The sequence below is a fragment of the Sprattus sprattus genome, assembly GCF_963457725.1.
Source record: "Sprattus sprattus genome assembly, chromosome: 5".
Classification (NCBI taxonomy): Eukaryota; Metazoa; Chordata; class Actinopteri; order Clupeiformes; family Clupeidae; genus Sprattus; species Sprattus sprattus.
Window position 1 is genome coordinate 18,909,031 of NC_137924.1, and position 23,989 is coordinate 18,933,019.

Genomic DNA, 23,989 nt, shown 5'->3' on the forward strand with positions numbered 1-23,989 from the left:
ACATTATTTGAAATAGTTGCGTTAAGGACTTAATACATAAGTATTACAAACAAAAATAAGCATTGTATAAATTATTTAAAAATCTATTTCACTTACAAAAGAGAGTTTCATCTCAATGTGTCAACCCCCGTTTAATAACGTTGTATTATTATTGATTTTTAAGATCCCCCTGGACCTCCATCCAACCCAAGAATTTCTGATACAACAAAAACAACAGCAACCTTTAACTGGGGCAGACCTTTCTATGATGGTGGGCTTGAAGTGCAAGGATACATTGTTGAACATAAACGGGAAGGAGATGAAGACTGGATTGAAGATGCATCAGGCTTGAGAATAAATGAATTTGTTGTTTCAAACCTACAATCTGGTGGAAACTACCACTTCAGAGTGAAGGCTACAAACTCAGAGGGAACAGGTGAAGCTGGCGAAGTTGAGGAAGTGATTGAACTTGAGGACCGTGAATCTCTTCCAGACTTTGAGCTTGATGCAGAGCTCAGGAAAACACTTGTTGTTAGGTCAAGAGGCTCTATCCGCATATTTGTACCAATTAAGGGACGTCCAACCCCTGAGGTGTTCTGGACCAAAGACGATAAACCCCTTAAAGGAAGAGCACACATTGACACCACTGAGTCATACACTCTTGTTGTGATCCCTGACTGCACAAGATATGATGCTGGAAAGTATGGCTTGAGTTTGGAAAATGTTGCTGGCAAGAAGACTGGATTTGTTAATGTCAGAGTCATTGATACTCCTGGGCCTCCAGTTAACCTGCAACCTAGGGAAATCACTAGAACTAGCATCACACTTCAGTGGGAGTTTCCAATAATTGACGGTGGTTCCAAAATTATTAGTTATGTCATAGAGAAGCGTGACGCTACAAAGAAGGCCTATACATTGCTCAATGCTGCATGGCCGAAGTGCTCCTTCAAGTTTGCTGATCTTGAAGAAGGAAATGAATACTACTTCAGAATATCTGCTGAAAATGAATATGGTGTCGGTGAGCCAGCAGAAACTCCTGAAACTATTAGAGCCTCTCAGGCACCATCCGCTCCAGATAACCTTACTGTGACTGATGTATCAAGTGACACTGCAACTCTTGCATGGACAAAGCCAAAACATGATGGTGGCAACCTAATAACGGGATATGTTATTGAGGCTCAGAAGGCTGATCTGAAGGATACCGATCAGTGGACACATGTGACAACGATTAAAGCTCTTGACTATGTTGCAACAGATCTGGTAGAAAATGCAGAGTATGTGTTCAGAATCATGGCTGTGAACAAGTCCGGCAGGAGCAACCCACGTGAAAGTCGGCCAGTCATAATTAGAGAACAAACATCAGCACCTCAGTTTGACCTCAGATCAGTCTACCAAAAGACAGTGGTCATCAGGGCAGGAGATAACTTGAAGGTTGATATTCCTGTGCTGGGTCGTCCAAGACCCGCAATTGTATGGAGGAAGGGGGGCGAAGAAATTAAACAGACACAGAGAATTAACATTGAAAACACAGCAACCTCAACTATCTTGAACGTCAGAGAGGTCAAGAGGAGTGACGGTGGAGAGTACTCTATGATTGGAAAGAATATCATTGACACAGTCACTGAGATAATCACAGTTAAAATACATGATATTCCTGGACCCCCAACAGGACCAATTAAGTTGGAAGAAGTTTCTTGTGATTACGTTCTATTTTCCTGGGAGGCCCCAGAAATTGATGGTGGAGTTCCAATCAACAACTACATTGTTGAGATGAGAGAGACAACAGGAACATCATGGGGGGAGTTGGCAGCAACAGTCATTCGTACAACATTCAAGGCTGCCCGCCTGACAACAGGAATTCAATATCAATTCCGTGTTAAAGCCCAGAACAGGTATGGCGTTGGCCCTTACATAACATCAGAGGCTGTGATTGCAGCTTATCCATTTGATGTCCCAGGTCAGCCGGGAATTCCCCAAGTTGTTGCCTTTACTAAAGATGCCATGACTATCAGCTGGAATGAACCTTCTTCTGATGGTGGAAGCCGACTTTTGGGTTATCACATTGAGAGAAAAGAGAAAAACAGCATCCTCTGGCAGAAGATCAGCAAGGCTCTTGTGGTAGGAAACCTGTACAAATCATCAGGTCTCGTGGATGGAATTGCATATGAGTTCCGTGTCATAGCTGAGAACATGGCTGGTCTGAGCAGACCAAGCAAACCATCAGAGATGGCATTTGCCCTAGACCCAGTGGATCCTCCAAGTCAACCACTGGCTATTAATGTCACCAGACATGAAGTGACCCTTCGCTGGGAAAAACCTGAAGGCGATGGTGGTTTCTCAATCACTGGTTATACAGTAGAAAAGAAACAGTTGCCAGATGGTCGCTGGCTTAAAGCTAACTTCAGCAACATCTTGGAAACAATGTTCACTGTCAGTGGACTCATAGAGGATGCATCCTATGAATTCCGTGTTCTGGCAAGGAATTCTGCTGGTGCTGTCAGCAAGCCATCTCAAACATCTGAGGTCATCACCTGCAGAGATGATATTGAAGAGCCTAAAATTGATATTGAAGCAGCTTATAATAATCTTATTGTGGTAAGAGCAGGAGATGTCTTTACTTTGGCTGCCGATGTCACAGGAAGACCCATACCATCTTTGGTCTGGACCAAAGATGGAAAAGAGTTGGCAGGTGCGGAAGCAAAAATAGAAATCAAAAGCACAGACTTTGCCACCACGCTGGTTAGCAAAGACTCTCTGAGAAGAGATGGTGGTGTTTTTGCTCTGACGGCCAGTAACCCTGGAGGCTTTGCTAAGCAGGTGTTCAACGTTAAAGTTCTTGACAGACCAGGACCTCCTGATGGACTCACGGTTTCTCATGTGACTATTGATAAATGTGTCTTGACCTGGTTGCCTCCTTCACATGATGGTGGAGGCAAGATAGAGCACTACATAATTGAGAAGCGTGAAACAAGCAGACTTGCATGGACAAATGTGGCATCAGATCTGAAGGTAAACCGTTATAAGGTAACTAAACTGCTAAAAGGCAACGAATACATTTTCAGAGTGATGGCTGTGAACAAGTATGGAGTTGGAGAGCCCCTTGAATCAGTGCCAACCCTTGCTACCAATCCATATGTACCATCTGATCCTCCACAACAACCTGAGGTGACTACCATTTCTAGAGATTCAATGGTTGTCTGCTGGGGACACCCAGAGAAAAATGGTGGAAGCAATATCTCAACCTACATAGTTGAAAGAAGAGATAAGACTGGTCTTCGTTGGGTCAAATGTAACAAGAGGACTGTGTCTGATCTACGATTCAAAGTCTCTGGACTTACTCCAGGGCATGAATATGAGTTCCGAATTCTGGCAGAGAATGCTGCAGGGTTAAGTTTGCCAAGTCCAGATAGTCTTTTCTATAAGGCATGTGACACAGTGTTCCAACCTGGACCAGTTGGCAATCCAAGAGTGCTGGATACAACAAAGTCCTCCATTACACTTGCTTGGAACAAACCTGTCTATGACGGTGGCTCTGACATTACAGGATATATGGTGGAAACCTGCTTACCTGAGGAAGACGAATGGACTATTGTTTCTCCAAAGTGTGGATTAACTGCAACCTCATTTACAATTATTGGCCTTCAGGAAAATCAGGATTACAAAATCAACATTGCAGCACTTAACTGTGAAGGAGTGGGTGAGCCTACTTCTGTGCCAGGAACACCAATAGCTGAGGACAGGCTGCTTCCTCCTGAAATTGAGCTTGGTTCAGATCTCAGAAAGGTTGTTTGCCTCCGTGCTTGCGGCACACTAAGACTGTTTGTTCCCATTCGGGGAAGACCCGCTCCTGAGATCAAATGGTCCAGAGAGAATGGTGAGCCACTGGAGAGAGCCAATATTGAAAACACACCATCATTTACATCAGTCATGGTTGAAAATGTTGACCGTTTTGACAGTGGAAAATACATGTTGACAGTGGAAAACAGCACTGGAGTCAAAACAGCATATGTAAATGTCAGAGTCCTTGACACTCCTGGTGCCCCTCAGAATCTTACAATTAAGGACATTACAAAGGATTCCGTCTCCCTTATATGGGACCCTCCCATTATTGATGGTGGATCCAAGACAAGACACTACATTGTGGAAAAACGTGAATCTGCCAGGAAAGCATACTCTACTGTTAATGCTGGCTGTCCCAAGACAAGTTGGAGAATTGGAGATCTCACAGAAGGTTGCACCTACTTCTTCAGAGTGTTGGCAGAGAACGAATATGGAGTTGGTCTGCCAGTGGAAACTACAGATGCTATTAAGGTGTCTGAAAAACCACTTCCACCAGGCAAAGTTACTCTCAAAGCGGTCACAGGCAGCAGCGTTACCTTATCTTGGGAGAAGCCTGACCATGATGGAGGCAGCCGTATCACAGGATACGTTGTTGAGATGCAAGGTAAAGGCAGTGAAAAATGGTCACAGTGCGCAGTTGTAAAATCAACAGGAGCTGTAGTAGCTGGATTGACACAAGGGGAGGAATATACTTTCCGCATTTCAGCAACCAATGAGAAAGGTTCAAGTGATCCTCGCCTATTAGGCGTTCCTGTAGTGGCTAAAGATACTGTTATCACACCAACATTCAAACTTGCATTCAGCATGTTCAGTGTTTTAGCTGGCGATGACCTTAAAATTGATGTGCCTTATGCTGCTGAACCAAAGGCTTCTGTCACCTGGCACAAAGATGGTGTCGCTTTGAAAGAAACCACAAGAGTCAATGCAGAAGTCACTGACGGGCATTTACATCTTGTAATCAAGGAGGCCACTAGAGATGATGTTGGCAATTACACCATTAAACTTACAAACACAGCAGGTGAGGCTACAACAGACATTTCTGTCGTTGTACTGGACAAACCTGGTCCCCCAACTGGTCCAATCAAGATTGATGAAGTCACAGCTGACAGCATGATACTGACATGGGAAGTTCCAGAATATGACGGTTGCTGCGCTATCAATAACTACATTGTGGAAAAGAGAGACACCTCAACAATAAACTGGCAGATTGTATCTGCAACTGTAGCAAGAACAACAATTAAAGCAGCTAGGCTCAAGACTGGCTGTGAGTATCAGTTCAGAATTGCATCAGAAAACAGGTATGGAAAGAGTTCCGTACTGTTGTCTGAAGCAATTGTTGCTAATTATCCATTTGAAGTCCCAAGTACTCCTGGCACTCCCTCTGTACAGTCTGCAACAAAGGAGAACATGCTTGTTGTATGGAACAAACCAGGCAGTGATGGTGGAAGCAAGATTCTTGGATATCACCTTGAAAGTAAAGAGAGAAACAGCATCCTTTGGACAAAACAAAACAAGCAAATCATTCCCGAAGCAAAATACAAAGTTGCTGGTCTTGAAGAAGGCATTGAATATGAATTTAGAGTGTATGCACAAAATATTGTTGGTCTTAGCAAAGTCAGCAAACTGTCAGAAATACAAGTTGCCAGAGACCCTTGTGACCCTCCAGGCAAGCCTGAAGCAGTCATTGTTACCAGAAGTGCTGTGACCCTCAGGTGGACCAAGCCAGAACTTGATGGTGGTAGTAAAGTCACTGGCTACTTGGTTGAGAAGAAGGAGTGTCCTGACGGTCGTTGGATGAAAGCCAGTTTCGCTAACATAATGAACACTGAATTTGTGGTCACCGGCCTGGTTGAGGAGCAGAAATATGAATTCCGTGTCATTGCAAGAAATGCCGCTGGAGTGTCTAGTGTGCCATCTGGAAGCACTGGAGAAATCACTGCCAAGGATGAAGTTGAACCACCTCAGATAGAGATTGACTCTAAATACTCTTCAGTCCTTGTGGTAAATGCTGGTGAATCTTTCAGAATTGATGCTGGTATTCAAGGCAAACCTGTGCCCACAGCCTACTGGCTAAAGGGTGGCGAAGAGATCACAAATGCAGCACGGCTTGAGATTAAAAACACAGACTTTACAGCCTCTTTGAGCGTAAAAGAGGCCATTCGTGTGGATGGAGGTCAATACACCCTTCTTTTGAAGAATGTTGGCGGAGAGAAGTCTGTGAATATCAATGTAAAAGTTTTAGACAGACCTGGTCCACCTGAAGGACCAATTAAAATCTATGGAGTGACAAATGAAAAATGCAGCATTTCTTGGAAACCACCACTGCAAGACGGAGGTGCTAGTGTATCCCATTACATTGTTGAGAGAAGAGAGACAAGCAGATTAGTTTGGACTAGAGTGGAATCTAAGGTTGCGGTTCTCAATCTAAAGATCACAAAACTTCTCCCTGGTAATGAGTATTTATTCAGAGTGATTCCTGTGAACAAATATGGAGTTGGTGAACCCCTGGAATCGGATGCCGTGATTGCTACTAATCCATTTGTCGCACCAAGTGCGCCAACAGATGTTGAGGTGTCCAATATCACAAAAGATACCATGGTTGTCACCTGGGAAAGACCGACTAATGATGGTGGCAACCCTATTGAAGGATTTGTTATTGAAAAACGTGACAAAGAGGGGGTTCGCTGGACAAGATGCAACAAGCGTGCTGTGAGTGAACTGCGCTTCAGAGTTTCAGGGCTGACTGAGAGCCGCAGCTATGAATTCAGAGTGTCAGCTGAAAATGCGGCTGGAGTTGGAGCACCTAGTGACTCGACTCCTTACCATAAGGCACTTGATCCCATTTTCAAACCAGGCCCACCAAATAATCCCAAAGTAATCGACATTTCTCGATCATCTGTAGTCCTTTCATGGGGCAAACCCATCTATGATGGTGGTTGTGATGTTCAAGCATACATTGTGGAGGCCTGTGAGGTAGTAGCTGATGAATGGACAATGTGCACCCCACCTACAGGAATCACAAAGACAAGATTTGAGGTGAAGAAACTTCTAGAAAAGCATGAATACAAATTCAGAATCTGTGCCATAAATAAGATGGGGGTTGGTGAGAGTGCTGATCTGGCTGCACCTGTTCTCCTTGAGGAAAAACTAGAAGCACCAGACCTTGACATTGATGCTGACCTCAGAAAGATGATTAATGTCAGAGCTGGAAACACCTTGCGATTGTTCGTTCCAATCAGAGGACGCCCTGCACCAGAAGTCAAATGGGGAAAAGCTGATGGTGAAATGAAAGAAGCCGCTCAAATCGACACGACAAGCAGTTATACTTCACTTGTCATTGAAAATGTTGATAGATTCGACAGTGGAAAATACACTGTGACTGCTGAGAATGCAAGTGGAGTCAAATCTGCTTTCATCAGTGTGCGAGTGCTTGACACACCTAGTTCTCCTCAGAACTTCACTATCAAGGAGATCACCAGGAATTCAATCACTCTTACTTGGGAGCCACCTGCTTTGGATGGCGGTGCTAAGATAAAGCATTACATTGTAGAGAAGAGGGAGACCACAAGGAAGGCCTACTCTCCAGTTGTGACTTGCAACAGGATGTCATGGAGGATAGATAAACTCCAAGAGGGACAGAACTATTTCTTCAGAGTTCTTGCTGAAACTGAACATGGTACTGGATTACCAGCTGAAACTCTTGAGGCTGTCAAGATCTCAGAGGTCCCACAACCACCTGGTCGAATGTCCGTTGTGGATGTTACAAGGAAGAGTATTTCTCTTGCTTGGGAGAAACCTGATTATGATGGAGGTAGTAAAATAAGCCACTATGAGGTTGAGATGCAAGTAAAGGACAGTGACACATGGTCTCCATGTGTTCAAATAAAGGCACTTGAAACTGTAGTTACTAATTTAGCCAAGGGTCAGTCATACACATTTAGGGTCATTGCTGTAAACGATAAAGGCAAGAGTGACCCCAGAATCCTTGGCAGTTTTGTCGAAGCAAAGGACCTGGTTATTCTACCTGCTGCCCATCCAAGAATGAGCACTTACAGTGTACAAGTTGGCTATGATCTCAAAATAGATGTTCCAGTAGCTGGACACCCAAAACCAACCATTGCCTGGACTAAAGATGGTGCAGCTCTGAAACAGACCACAAGAGTAAATGTTGCAGACAGTGCACACAACACCATTCTCACCCTTAAAGAGGCAACAAAAGATGATGGAGGCATGTACAACATTTCAGTAGTCAATACTCTGGGACAGGCTGATGTCAGTATTGAAATCATAACACTTGACAAACCTGGTCCACCAACAGGCCCAGTGAGGATGGAAGATATTAGTGCTGAAAGCATTACCCTATCTTGGGACCCACCACAGTACACTGGAGGTTGCCCAATTTCAAATTATGTTGTTGAGAAGAGAGACACAACCACCGTTAACTGGATTACAGTGTCTGCCACAGTTGCAAGAACAACGCTGAAGGTCGCAAATCTGAAAACTGGTGCTGAATATCAATTCAGAATCTGTGCTGAAAACAAATTTGGCAAAAGTCATGCTATTGATTCTGAACCTGTTCTTGCCCAATACCCATTCAAAGAGCCTGGACCTCCAGGTACTCCATATGTGTCTGCACACACAAAGGAGTCTATGGCTGTAGAATGGCACAAACCAATCTCAGACGGTGGCAGTGTTATTTTTGGCTATCATCTTGAAAGAAAGGAGAAGAACAGCATTCTGTGGACAAAGATGAACAAGATGCTCATACAAGACACTAGATACAAAACATCCCCATTAGAAGAGGGCATTGAATATGAATACAGAGTTTCTGCTGAGAACATTGTTGGAGTTGGTCCATACAGCAAAGTCTCAGAGGGCTGTGTAGCACGTGACCCTTGCGATCCACCTGGTACACCTGTGGCCATCGTTGTGTCTAGACACTCAGTGAGATTGCGCTGGACACCTCCTCAGTATGATGGTGGCAGCATGGTCACTGGATATGTTGTGGAGAGACGAGACCTTCCAGATGGTCGATGGATGAAGGCAAGTTTCGCAAACGTCACAGACACAGAATTTTCTGTCGAAGGACTAAAAGAAGACTCTAAGTATGACTTCAGGATAATTGCCAGAAATGCAGCTGGTGCTATCAGCAAACCATCTGAGAGCACTGGATCCATTACAGCAAAGGATGAGGTTGAACCACCAACATGTGAAATTGAGTCCAAGTTTAGCTCGATCACGGTTGTAAATGCAGGGGACACATTCATACTTGAAGCTGATGTGCAAGGCAAGCCATTGCCCACAATTCAGTGGTTCAAGGGTGATGTGGAAGTTGAAATGTCTGCCAGATGTGAAACCAAGAACACAGACTTTAAAGCAGTACTTGTGGTTAAGGATGCCATTCGAATTGATGGTGGACAATACACTCTCCAAATTACCAATGTAGCTGGAACTAAAACGGCAACCTTCAATACGAAAGTGCTTGACAGACCTGGACCTCCAAAAGGACCTCTGACTGTCTCTAATGTAACATGTGAAAAATGTTCACTGTCTTGGCTTCCTCCACAACATGATGGTGGCAGCAGCATTTCTCACTATATCATCCAAAAGAGAGAAACCAGTCGTCTTGCATGGACTCTCGTTTCTGGTGAATGTGGAGCAACTATGTTCAAAGTAACAAAGCTCCTCAAAGGAAATGAATACATTTTCCGTGTCATGGCTATTAACAAGTATGGTGATGGAGAACCTCTGGAATCTACACCAGTAATTATGAGAAATCAATTTGTCCCTCCTGACGCACCAACAGATATAGAAATCGTCAACATCTCAAGAGAGTCCATGACTGTGTGCTGGAGCCGATCAGAGAATAATGGCGGCAGTGAGATTGCCGGGTACATTGTGGAGAAGAGAGACAGAGCCGGTGTTAGATGGACAAAATGTAACAAACGCAGAGTTACAGATCTACGTTTTAGAGTGACAGGACTCACGGAAGATCATGAGTATGAGTTCAGGGTCTCAGCAGAAAATGCAGCTGGCCCTGGAAAACCGAGCCCAGAAACGATTTACTTTAAGGCCTGTGACCCCACATTTAACCCTGGCCCACCCACAAATGCTCATGTTCTGGATACGACCAAAAATTCAGTCTCACTGGCATGGGGCAGACCAATATATGATGGTGGCTGTGATATTCAGGGATATGCTGTGGAGATCTGCAAAGTAGATGAGGAGGATTGGACTGTTTGCACACCAGCAACTGGACTGATTGCCACTAAATTTACTATCACTAAGCTCATAGAGCACCAGGAATATAAGGTTCAGGTATGTGCTATAAACAAAGAAGGAGTTGGTGAGCCATGTGCCCTACCTGGAACAGTCAAACCTGTCGATAACATGTTTGCTCCAGAGATTGAGCTTGATGGAGATCTCAGGAAGGGTATTGTTGTTCGCGCTGGAGGATCCATGAAAATCAGGATACCCTTCAAAGGACGTCCTGCTCCAGAAATTAACTGGACCAAAGATGATGGAGACATTCCTGAGAGGGCACAAGTTGAAAAAGCCCTTGATTACACTGTGGTATCAGTTGACATCGTTGACAGAAATGATGCCGGAAAATATGCCCTGAATTTGGAAAATAACAATGGATCCAAGTCTGCATTTGTAAACGTTAAAGTGCTGGACACTCCAGGACCACCACTGAATCTTGCTGTAAAAGACATAACAAGGAGTTATGTCACTCTGACTTGGGAGCCCCCAGCTATTGATGGTGGTGCCAAAATTAAGAACTATGTTGTGGACAAGCGTGACTCAACCAGACAGGGTTATACCAATATCAACCCCAAGTGCACTAAGACAACTATCCGTATTGGAGATCTTGTTGAGGGTGGCATTTTTTACTTTAGAGTCATGGCTGAGAATGAATTTGGAGTTGGCTTACCTGCTGAAACAGAGGATGCAGTCAAGACATCAGAGGTCCCTCTGTCTGTGGGTAAGGTCACCCTAACTGATGTCACAAAAACTACAGCATCGCTGTCATGGGAGAAACCAGACTTTGATGGTGGCAGTAGGATTCAAGGATACTACATTGAAATGCAGCCTAAAGAATCAGAGGAATGGATTGTGGCAACAACAACTAAGGCTTGTGAGGGAACCGTCGTTGGGCTTAGTACAGGTCAGGAATATCTCTTCAGAGTTTCAGCCTTCAATGAAAAAGGAAAAAGTGATCCAAGAACATTACTTAACCCTGTAGTTGTTCAAGATGTCACCATGGCGCCCCTTCTCAAGATGACTGTTAACACATTCAGTGTTCAGGCGGGTCACGATTTGAAAGTAGAGATACCAGTATTTGGCCGTCCAGCACCAAAACTCATATGGGCTAAAGGAAAACAAGCTCTCAAAGAAACAACCAGATTGAATGTCTCTACCACAGCAACAGCAACTGTACTTCATCTCAAAGATGCTAATAGAGAGGACTCTGGTAAATACACCATCACAGCTGCTAACACCGCAGGAACAGTTAAAGAGGAAATTGGAATAATAATTCTGGACAAGCCTGGCCCCCCAGTTGGACCTGTCAAAATTGAGGAGGTCAGTGCTGACTATGTCAACCTCGCTTGGGAGCCGCCTACGTATACTGGTGGTTGTCAAATCAATAATTACATTGTGGAAAAACGTGACACAACCACCGTCAACTGGCAGATTGTGTCGGCAACTATTGCACGTACAACAATTAAAGTAACTAAGCTGAGAACTGGCACAGAATATCAGTTTAGAATTTCAGCTGAAAACAGATATGGAAAGAGTCCAGCAATTGATTCAACTGCTGTTGTTGTACAATATCCCTTCACTGAGCCATTAGCCACTGGCACTCCTGAAATCACATCAGTGACTAAGGATTTCATGGTCGTTGAATGGAAGGCCCCTGCTAGCAACGGAGGCAGCCCAATTCTTGGCTACCATGTAGAACGTAAAGAGAAAAACAGTATCCTGTGGACTAAGCTGAACAAACTTTTGATCCCTGACACTAGACTGAGAACTAACGGTCTTGAAGAGGGTATTGAGTATGAATACAGAGTCTATGCTGAAAATATTGCTGGACTTAGTCCAGTAAGCAAAGTGTCTGCGACCACAGTTGCTCGTGACCAATGTGATCCACCTGGTACCCCTGAAGCTATTGATATCACAAGAAACCATGTAACACTTACCTGGACAAAGCCACAATATAATGGTGGAAGTGCAATTACAGGATATATTGTTGAGAGAAAGAAGCATCCTGATACTCTCTGGATGAAGGCAAGTTTCGCTAATATCATTGACACTCAGTTTACAAACACAGGTCTCACAGAAGAAAGAATATATGAATTTAGAATAGTTGCGAGAAACGCAGCTGGTATTTTCAGTAAACCCTCTGAAAGCACTGGACCAATCACAGCTAAAGATGAAATTGAAGCACCAACCATTTCAATGGATACAACTCCAATTATTGTTCATGCTGATGAAACTTTTGCAATTGAGGCTGAAATTGCTGGAAAACCAGTTCCTGAAGTTATGTGGACACGGAATGGCAAAGAAGTCGATAATGCTACACCACGAGTGGAGATCAATACTACTCTGCAACGCAGTATTCTCACAGTTAAGGACTGCATTAGGGTAGATGGGGGACATTTTGTGCTGAATCTGACTAATGTTGGAGGCACAAAAGCGGTTCCAATAAATGTTAAAGTCCTCGATAGACCTGGACCACCTGAGGGCCCTTTGAAAGTAACTGGTGTCACAGCAGAGAAATGCTATCTCCACTGGGACCACCCACCCCATGATGGTGGTGCAAGCGTATCCCATTATATTATTGAGAAGAGGGAGACCAGTCGTCTCTCTTGGACTGTTGTGGAACCCAAAATCCAAGCCATTAGTTACAAAGTGACCAAGCTCCTGCCAGGAAATGAGTACATCTTTAGAGTTATGGCAGTGAATAAATATGGAGTTGGTGAGCCTCTGGAGTCTGAGCCTGTGCTTGCACGCAATCCATTCAAGCCACCTGGTCCACCATCCACACCTGAGGCAGGTGCCATAACAAGGGATTCAATTGTTCTGACATGGGAACGCCCTGAGGATGATGGAGGTTCACTGATCGACGGTTACGTTCTGGAAAAACGTGACAAGGAAGGCATCCGCTGGTCAAAGTGCAACCGCAAAAGACTTACTGATTTGCGTTTCAGGGCTACCGGATTAAACGAGGGACATTCCTATGAATTCAGAGTATCTGCTGAGAATGCAGGTGGTGTTGGAACACCAAGTAAATCATCAGAATTATACAAAGCCACTGATGCAACATACCCCCCTGGTCCTCCAAATAATCCCAAAGTGACTGACCACTCAAGTGCTACTGTTTCCCTTGCATGGAGCAGGCCTATTTATGATGGTGGTGCATCTGTCTCTGGGTACATGGTTGAAGTGAAAGAAGCCTCAGAAGATGAATGGACCATTGCCACCCCACATTGCGGTGTGCAAGTAACCCATTACACGGTGAAGAAACTGAGGGAGAATGCAGAGTACAATTTCCGTATCTCTGCTTTAAATATTGAAGGAGTTGGTGAGGCTATTGATCTTCCAGGTACTGTGACTGCTGCAGAAAAACTTGAGATCCCTGAGATTGAGCTTGGCGCAGACCTTAGAAAGATGGTCACTGTCCGTGCAAGTGCAACATTGAGGCTTTTTGTCACCATCAGAGGAAAACCTGAACCTGAGGTCAAGTGGAGCAAGGCTGATGGTACTTTGACTGAGCGTGCACAAATTGAAGTTACCAGCTCCTACACAATGCTTGTTATTGACAGTGTTGACAGATTTGATACTGGTAAATATGTTTTGACTCTCGAAAATAACAGTGGCAAAAAATCAGCCTTTATCAATGTGAAAGTATTGGATTCACCAGGTGCACCTGAAAACTTTGAAATCAAGGATATCAAAACTAATTCTGTGCAACTATCCTGGGAACCACCTCTCATTGATGGCGGATCTAAAATAACCCATTACATGGTGGAGAAGAAGGAAGCTCAAAGACTTGGATTTACATCTGTAACAAACAATTGTGTGAGGAATTCTATCCTTATTCCTGATCTCCAAGAGGGAGGTGTTTACCACTTCCGTGTGTTGGCTGTCAATGAACTTGGTGTTGGTTTGCCAGCAGCAACTCTTGAGCCCATCAAAGTCTCCCAAGCACCTTTACCTCCAGGAAAAGTCACCCTTGTTGATGTAACACGTCACACTGTAATTCTTGCATGGGAGAAACCAGACCATGATGGAGGCAGTAAAATTACAGGCTACACTGTGGAAATGCTTCCCACTGGAGCTGATAAATGGACTGTGTGTGCCACAGTAAAAGCACTGGAGGTAACCATTGAAGGACTCACTTCAGGAGAGGAGTATTCATTCCGAGTCACAGCTTTGAATGACAAAGGCAAAAGTGATCCTAAACCACTCGGTGCACCCGTGATTGCAAACGACATTACTACCGAGCCTACCATAAACCTGCTTTTCAGCACTTACAGTGTGAAGGCCGGCGATGACCTCAAAATTGATATTCCATTCAGGGGCCGACCTCAACCAGAAGTCTCATGGAAAAAGGATGGTCACGCACTCAAGCAGACGACTAGGGTGAATGTTTTGTCATCTGCTACCTCATCCAAAATTACAATCAAAGACTCCACAAAGGAGGATAAGGGCAAATATGAAATCACATTGACAAACTCAATTGGTACTAAATCAGCTAAAATAACAGTAGTCATCCTGGATAAACCTGGTCCACCTGGTCCCATAAAAGTCGATGAAGTCAGTGCTGACAGTCTATTATTGTCATGGGACCCACCAATGTATGATGGAGGTTGCCAGATCAACAATTATGTTGTTCAGAAGAGAGATACCACCTCTACAAACTGGCAAATAGTATCAGCCACAGTTGCCAGAACATCAATTAAGGTTGCTCGTTTGACACAAGGAAATGAGTATCAGTTCCGTGTTGCTGCAGAAAATCGTTATGGCAAGAGTCATGCAGTGGATTCAGCTCCTATTATTGCACAATACTCCTTTACACCTCCTGGTCCTCCAACCAACCTCGAAGTTGCTCATGCCACCAAGTCAGGCATGCTGGTCAAATGGGGTGCACCTGCAAGTGATGGTGGTAGTGCAATAATTGGATATCATTTGGAAGGAAAAGAACACAACAGTATTCTGTGGACAAAGTTCAACAGAGGTCTTATCACTGAAACTGAGTTCAAGGTAACTGGCATTGAAGAGGCCTTGACATACCAGTACCGTGTCTATGCTCAGAATTTTGCTGGCATTGGACCTTGCACCAAAGCCTGTGAACCAGTTGCTGCTAGAGACCCATGTGATCCACCAGGTCAGCCTGAGGTCATAAACATCACAAGAACATCTGTTTCCCTGACATGGACCCCACCTGAGTACAATGGTGGAGCTATGGTGACCGGTTACATTGTTGAGCGCAGGGAATTACCTGATGGTCGCTGGCTCAAGTGCAATTTCGCAAACCTCCAGGAAGTATTCTTTGATGTAACAGGCCTTACAGAGGATGTAAGCTATGACTTCCATGTTGTTGCCAAGAATGCTGCCGGACTGCTCAGTCAACCATCAAAGGCCACAGGATCTATCACTGTTAGAGATGATGTTGATGCACCATGCATCGAAATAGAGGACAAATACAGACAGCTGGTGGTTGTAAAAGCTGGGGATATTCTAAGAATTGATGCCAGTTTCACTGGACGTCCCATCCCAGTGATATCATGGGCAAAGGATGGCAAGGAAATTGAAGCTAAGGCTAGATTTGAGATTTCTGCAACACATAATCTGACAACATTAATTGTCAGAGACAGTATCAGAAGGGACTCTGGTCAATACGTCCTTACTCTACAAAATGTTGCTGGCGCTAGATCAATAGCAGTAAATTGTAAGGTACTTGACCGCCCAGGGCCATCTGCAGGACCGCTGGCAGTCATGGGCATGAGAGCAGATAAATGCTCACTGTCATGGGGACATCCTCAAGAAAATGGTGGTGCAGAAATCCAGCATTTCATTGTGGAGAAACGCGAAACAAGTCGCCTGGCCTGGACATTGGTTTATGCAGACATGAAAGCTACAACATGCAAAGTTACTAAACTTCTTAAAGGAAATGAGTACATTTTCAGAGTTAGAGGAGTAAACAAGTATGGAGTTGGTGAGGCTTTGGAAAGTGATCCTGCCAAGGCACTTGATCCATTTACAGTGGCAGCTGCACCAACAAATGTGGAAGTCACTAGTGTCACAAGTGGGGCCATGACCATTTGCTGGGAGAGGCCAGAGGAGGATGGAGGAAGCACCATTGCTGGCTATGTGATTGAGAAACGTGAGAAGACCGGTCTGCGCTGGTGTCGTGTGAACAAAAAACCTGTGTATGACTTGAGAGTCAAAGCATCCAATCTCCGTGAAGGAGCTGAATATGAGTACCGTGTCTTTGCTGAGAATGCTGCAGGCTTAAGTCTCCCAAGTACACCTTGCCCCTTGATAAAGGCAGCAGATCCATTGTTCCTGCCATCTCCACCAGCTAAACCCAGAATTATTGACTCAACCAAAACTACAATGACTCTTGCCTGGAATAAGCCATTGTTTGATGGTGGATCTCCAATCACAGGGTACTCTGTAGAATACCAGAAACCACATGATGAAGATGAATGGATTGTTGGTGTTCGAAACACAAAGAACACTGAGTTCACTGTTGTGGGACTTACATTTGGAGTTGAATACCTCTTCACGGTCAGATCCATTAACATGATTGGCCTGAGTGAACAAAGCCAGCCAACAGATATTCAGGTGGCTAAAGAGAGGGAGGATGAACCTGTTTTCCTTATTGGTAATGAAATGAGGAAGACACTGGTTGTGAGAGATGGTGGCTCCTTTACTATGAGAGTACCCTTCAAAGGCAAACCTGTCCCACATGTGAGTTGGAACAAGGCTGATGTTGACCTTAGAGTAAGGGCAACCATTGATACCACAGACACTTGCACAGCTATAACAGTTGAAAAAGCAACAAGAGATGACTCAGGAAAATATGTTGTGACACTCCAAAATGTAGCTGGATCTGCAATACTGAACTTGAACGTCAAAGTTCTTGACTCCCCTGGTCCACCAAAACATATCGAAATCAAGGATGTCACCCAAACCTCTGCAACAATCACATGGGACACGCCTGATAATGAAGGTGGAGGTCCTGTGAAGAACTATCTTGTTGATATCAGAGAAGCCAGCAAAAAGGGATGGACTAGGCTTACAGACAGTTGCCCACGGATGACATACAAGGTGTCTGAACTGATAGAGGGTGGTGTATACTATTTCAGAATCACTGGTGAAAATGAGTATGGTGCCGGGGTTCCATCTGAGACCAAGGAAGGAACTAAGATGTCTGGTAAGTGCAATTATTACTAATAATAATTTATTTTATCAAAAAAGGGGGGCGGCGGGATACTTTTAAACGCATTAATAATTATTTCCTATTTAATAATCAATTAATGATTATTTTCTTTCACCAGAAAAACCAAGCCCACCAGAAAAACTAGGAGTGACTGAAGTCACTAAGGACAGTGTTGCTCTTGCATGGAGCAAATCGGAACATGACGGAGGAAGCCGAATCACTGGATATCATGTAGAAGCACTTGAAAAAGGACAGGAGAAGTGGGTGAATTGTGGTGTTACCAAAGCCGCGTGCTTTGTTGTCAGCGGTCTAAGAGAAAATGTAGAATACTTCTTCAGAGTCCGTGCTGCAAACCATGCTGGCCTGAGTGATGCCAAGGATATGATCCTGCCTGTCCTTGTGAAAGATCAGCAAGGTGAGTAATAACAGGAACAAGGTTTTACTACAATTTATTTCTGACTCTTAATGGATTTTTTCCAATCAGACCATTAATCATGTTTGCTTTACTATTTCATTTACAGAACCCCCGGAGTTCAACATGAAAGATATCCCTCACAATACTGTTTATGTTAAAGCTAGATCAAACCTTAAGGTGGTGATCCCACTAACTGGTAAACCAATGCCAAAGGTGACTCTCACCAAGGATGATGTTGTTCTAAAATCAACTTTGAGATTCAACTCTGAAGTGACTCCAGATACCCTCATCATCACACTTCGGGAGAGCATTGCTGTTGATGCAGGAAGATATAACATCACTGCCTCAAATTCAAGTGGAACCACAAAGTCCTTTGTCAATATTGTGGTCCTTGATAGGCCAAGTGTTCCACTTGGACCAGTTGAGTTGTTTGACACCACAGAAGACAGCGTTAGCCTGAAATGGCTTCCACCTGCATATGATGGTGGCAGCCCAATCACCAACTACATTGTTCAAAAACGTGAAACAACCAATGCCAACTGGGTTGATGTGTCATCAGCATGCGCAAGATCCACAATTAAGATTATGAAACTGACCACTGGAGTTGAGTATCAGTTCAGAATGCGTGCTGAGAATCGACTTGGCATCAGTGAACACCTTGACTCTCCAACTGTCACCGTAAACCTACCTTACAGTAAGTATCACCCTAACATTGCCTTATTCCATTTTTATATTAGTCATTGAAGTAATATAGGTTATCCAATACATTGGCTGTTTTTCTAACCACTTCATATCTCTTGTTTTTTTTTAATTCAAGCTCTTCCTGGAGCACCACTGCCACCAGTTGTGTCACATGTCACAAGAGAGACCATCACGGTTGACTGGAAAGAGCCCTCATCTGATGGCGGAAGCCATGTATTTGGATACCACCTCCAGATGAAAGACAAAAACAGCATTCTTTGGCAGAAGGTTAACAAGTCTGTCATCCGTGCCACTCACTTCAAAGTGATCGATATTATTCCTGGCCTGATCTACGAGTTCAAGGTTGCTGCTGAAAATGCAGCTGGCATTGGTGAAGTGAGCAAAATATCAGATGCTGTCCTGGCAATTGATGCCTGTGGTATGTGTATTTTTTCAATTGTTTATACGGCACATGTTATTTACACCTGTGTACTGTCCAAGGAGATATCTTTATTAATTATCGCCATACTTTATTCTATGCGATGATTGATCATCATGCCAACATTTTTGTGTTTCTTCAGAGCCACCAACTGATGTTCGTGTCACTGACATTACAAAGAACTCAATAACCCTGGGCTGGCAGAAGCCTTCCTATGATGGTGGCAGCAAAATCACTGGGTACATCATTGAGAAGAGAGATGGACCAAACAGTAGATGGTCTAAAGCCAACTTGGCAAATGTGTCTAGTCGCAGGTTCACTGTGCAAGGCCTTACTCAGGATGAGTCCTATGAATTCAGAGTCATGGCTAAGAATGCAGTTGGTTCAATCAGCAATCCTTCAAGTGTTGTTGGACCAGTTACATGTATTGACACATTCGGTAAGACTTATTTCAGAATTATGGTGAAGGTATTATATTTCTGTTACTACTACAAAGGCTAATATTCTTATCTTTAAATTGCTTTTTTTTCTAGGTGCTCCAGAGATCATGATTCCCTCAGAATATACGGGGACAGTGATACATAAGGCAGGGACCACATTTGAGCTAAAGGTTGGACTCATTGCAAAGCCTCAACCAACAATAGAATGGTTCAAAGATGGCATAGAGCTGGAGTCTAGTGCCCAGATAGTTATCAAACACACCTTTGAGTCTACAAGTGTCATAATAAGGGATGTCACTCGTCTCAACTCTGGAGCATATGACGTCAAAATAAAAAATTCTTTGGGATCTGCATGGGGTTCCATCAGAGTGCAAATTCAAGGTATGTAATGTCCAAGTCTTTGCAAAAAAAATATTGTAAATATATCAGAATATGTACAGTATGTATATATACACAGATAAATACAAATACATCATTATGTTATCCTCACTACAGACAAACCTGGACCTCCAGCCGGATCTATTCAGTTCAAGAAAATCACTGCTACGACCATGACCATAATGTGGGATCCTCCAGAGGATGAAGGGGGCGCAATGGTCACCCACTACATCGTAGAGAAACGGGAGTCAAGCAGGATTATGTGGTCGATTATATCTGAGACACTGGTGGACTGCATTGTGTCTGTACAGAGACTGATTAAAGGCAATGAGTATATATTCCGTGTCAGAGGTGTAAACAAATTCGGAATTGGAGATGCTTTAGAATCTGATCCTGCTATTGCACGTAACTCATTCGGTGAGTAAATTAAGAAATTGCCCTTTCTGTACATAAAGCAAATTATTGTGGAACATAAAGAATTTGTCTATACTGAAACCAAAAAAATATTTTCCATTTCTGCAGTTCCTCCAAGCCAACCATCGAAACCTCAGGTCACTATGATTACTAAATCAACAATGACTGTGGTATGGGAAAGACCAACTCTTGATGGTGGAAGTGACATTGACGGATATTACCTGGAGAAACGGGAGATAAAGAGTCTGCAGTGGTTTAAGGTCATCAAAGACCAGATTCGAGATACCAGACAAAAGGTCAGCAACCTCACAGATGGAAACGAATACCAGTACCGCGTCTGTGCTATCAACAAAGCCGGAGCTGGTGCCTACTCTGAAGTATCCCCATTCTACAAAGCTTATGATCCAATTCGTAAGTGTATTATATATATAAATTGTACTTTCAAGATTACCAACTATCTGTATATCATTATTTATTCATGTTGTTACCAACTGTTTACTTATTTTGTTTTTTATCACTTCAGACCCACCAAGTGAGCCAACCAAGCTTACCATCGTTGACTCCACTAAGACTTCTATTACACTGGGATGGGTGAAGCCTGTGTATGATGGTGGCAGTGAAATCACCAGCTATGTTGTTGAACAAATGGACACTGAAGAAAGGGAATGGAATGTGATTAGCTCCAAGGGTGAAGTGAGGACAACCGAATTTGTTGCATCTCACCTGAAACCTGGAATCTGGTACTTCTTCCGTGTCTCGGCTGCTAACTGTGTTGGAGCTGGAAGTTCAATTGCGACTGTTCAACCAGTCCAGTCAAAGGATATCCTTGGTATGGAATTCAGTTCATTATGAGTCTAAATAAATGTTGCCTGAGATGATTAAGAATTTTTTTTCAATGTATATGTTTTCTGTTTCTTTCCAACAGAGGAAGCTGATGTTAACCTTGATATCGCTATGTCAACTCAATACACTGCAAAGGCAGGCAGGGATGTGGAAATAATGATTCCTCTCAAGGGCAGACCTGCACCAAGTGTCACCTGGAGGAGAGGAGATAAGAACATTGCTGCCGATACCAGATACACTATTAAAAACACAGAATATTCAACAACTCTCATAATATCCAAAGTAACCCGAGATGATTGTGGAAAATATTTCCTTGAAATTGAAAATGGTGTTGGTGAGCCCAAGAAGATAATTGTCTCAGTTAAAGTACTAGACTCTCCATCAGCTTGCCATAGTCTGATTGTTAAGAATGTCAGTCGAGGCAAGCTCACACTGAGCTGGGAGCCTCCTCACATAGATGGTGGTTCTCCAATTACCAATTACATTGTGGAGAAGAAAGATGCCATGATGAAGGCATTCACCATGCTCACTGAAGTGTGTCCAAACTCCACATACAAGGTTGATGGTCTGGCTGAGGACATAGCCTACTTCTTCCGTGTTTCTGCAGAGAATGAGAATGGAATCGGAGATACATGTGAAACTGCAGTGCCAGTTAGAGCCACCGAGACACCTGGTCCTATCAAAAACCTGGTGATGACGGATTCTTCTACCACATCTGTATCTCTGGCATGGGTCAAGCCTGATCATGATGGCGGCAGTCATATCGGAGAATACATAATTGAGAAGAAAGCCAAAGATGAAACAACTTGGTCGCTTGCTGCAACATGCAGACGTTGCCAGTGTGAGGTTAAAAATCTGAAAGCGTTTTCAGTGTTGGAGTTCAAAGTATTTGCAAAGAATGAGAAAGGTTGTAGTGACTTCTCACAAATTGGCCCCATTACTGTGAAGGAGTGTGTTATTTCACCTGAGGCAAACCTCATAGACTATGCAGGAGGTGAACTATTTGTTCGTATTGGACAAAACATTGTCATCGATTTGCCATTCAAGGGTAAACCAAAACCAGTCATTTCATGGATGAAAGATGACAATGCCCTCAGAGAAAGTGAACAAGTTCGCTTCAGAGAATTAGAAAACAAAGCTACCCTGACAGTGAGGAATGCAAGAAAGGAAAATGCCGGAAAATACACACTTGTTCTGGACAACAAACAAGTCAAGAATTGCTTTGACATCAAAGTATTTACTCTTGGATCACCTTCTGCACCAGTTGGACCGATACAATTTGATGAAATCAAAGCACAGAGTATAATCATATCTTGGAATGAGCCAAAGGATAATGGAGGAGGAGAAGTTACATGCTACATTGTTGAGAAACGTGAAACATCCCAGGCAGAATGGAAGATAGTTTGTGCCAGTGTGGTGAGGACCTCGTTTAAGATTCCAAACTTGGCTAAAGGAACACATTACCAGTTCAGAGTGCGTGCAGAAAACAAGTTTGGTGTTAGCGAGGCACTGAATTCTGAGGAAGTGGTTGCCCAGCACCAGTACAAACCACCAGGTTCACCAGCCAAACCAGTTGTTCTCAATGTGACAAGTGATGGTATGACCATACAGTGGGATGCACCAAGCTTCGATGGAGGCTCTCCCATCACTGGCTACCATCTTGAAAAGAAGGACAGAAATAGCCTTTTGTGGATGAAGGTTAACTCCTCAGTTATTTCATCAAGAGAATACAGAGCCATTGGTCTTATTGAAGGTCTGGAATACTCCTTCAGAGTTTATGCTGAGAACAATGCAGGCCTCAGTCCTGTCAGTGATCAAAGCAAACACAGACTGGCCATCTCCCCTGTTGGTAAGTCATGCCAGCATCTTTTTTTCCCGACCTAAATCATACACTGTATAAACACAAATGTAGTGCTGAAAAATCTAAATCATTCTTTGTTTTCAGATCCACCTGGCACCCCCAACTGCATTGATGTCACAAGAGACTCTGTCGCAATTCAATGGGAACCACCCCAGCGCGATGGTGGCAGTAAAATTGTCGCATACAGTGTTGAGAGACGCCAAGGAAGAAACAAGTGGCTCAGGTGTAACTTCATTGACATCTGTGAACTCCAGTTCAACGTCACAGGGCTTTCAGCTGGTGATCGCTTTGAATTCAGAGTGATTGCAAGAAATGCCGTTGGCACTGTCAGTCCGCCCTCACAGTCTTCTGGCTACATCATGACAAGGGATGAAAGTGGTATGTATTTAAACATAGTTTGAATAGTTAATAATTTGCTGGATAAATATTGATAATTCTAAAACACTATTTTCATCAAACATTGTTTTCTATTTTCCTTCTAGTTGTACCTGAAATTGTCTTCAGCACAGAGAAGAGCCCAACTATCAAAGCAGGAGAAAACCTCAAGATTCAGTGCAGCATCAGTGGAAGGCCCTTGCCTCAGGTTACATGGTACAAAGATGGAAAGGAGTTTGACAAGATGCTGGTTGAAATCATAACTAAAGTTGGATCAAGCAGCCTCTTTCTCAGAGATGCTGATCGCAATGATCGTGGTGTTTACTCTGTTGAGGCTAAGAATAGCTCTGGCACAAAGAAAGAGGATGTTCTTGTTAGAGTACAAGGTTTGTATTTACACATTATTACTGTAACTAATGTTTTTGTTTGGTTATTGTTTTCCAATTCGAGTTGTTTGTTTTCCATGTTGTACATAACATATACCAATATCATTGCTGTTTCGTTTAGACACCCCTGGACCTCCTGAAGGACCTTTAAGATTCACCAATATTGGGGCTGAGAAAGCTACACTCTGGTGGAGCCCACCAGACAATGATGGCTGTGCAGCTATCTTACACTATGTGGTTGAGAAGAGAGAAACTTCAAGGATCTCTTGGGCTCTCGTCTCATCCAAAGTTGAAGCTTGCTCATTCAACGCCGTAAACTTGATCAAGGGCAATGAATATCAGTTCCGTGTCTCTGCTGTCAACAAATTTGGTGTCGGCAAAACTCTTGAATCTGATGCCATCGTGGCAAAGATGCAATTCAGTAAGTTGTCTTACTGAAATTAAGACCTTGGCAAATATAAATTATCTAAACTTTTGGTTTTTAA

General features: G+C 43.5%; 1 protein-coding gene across 9 annotated transcripts in view; it reads left to right on the forward strand.

Annotated features, from left to right (window-relative positions):
• The window catches only part of ttn.2 (titin, tandem duplicate 2), a 167,591-nt gene that overhangs the window by 125,016 nt on the left and 18,586 nt on the right, over positions 1 to 23,989 (forward strand). For all 9 annotated transcript variants that reach the window (XM_080839079.1, XM_080839080.1, XM_080839082.1 and 6 more), the window contains 13 exons: positions 164 to 17,266; positions 17,391 to 17,687; positions 17,794 to 18,381; positions 18,505 to 18,807; positions 18,950 to 19,246; positions 19,341 to 19,628; positions 19,743 to 20,042; positions 20,148 to 20,450; positions 20,563 to 20,868; positions 20,965 to 22,731; positions 22,828 to 23,121; positions 23,226 to 23,504; positions 23,626 to 23,925. In XM_080839079.1, coding sequence (XP_080695205.1) covers positions 164 to 17,266; positions 17,391 to 17,687; positions 17,794 to 18,381; positions 18,505 to 18,807; positions 18,950 to 19,246; positions 19,341 to 19,628; positions 19,743 to 20,042; positions 20,148 to 20,450; positions 20,563 to 20,868; positions 20,965 to 22,731; positions 22,828 to 23,121; positions 23,226 to 23,504; positions 23,626 to 23,925 — 22,425 coding nt within the window. The remainder of the gene's footprint in view (positions 1 to 163; positions 17,267 to 17,390; positions 17,688 to 17,793; positions 18,382 to 18,504; positions 18,808 to 18,949; positions 19,247 to 19,340; positions 19,629 to 19,742; positions 20,043 to 20,147; positions 20,451 to 20,562; positions 20,869 to 20,964; positions 22,732 to 22,827; positions 23,122 to 23,225; positions 23,505 to 23,625; positions 23,926 to 23,989) is intronic.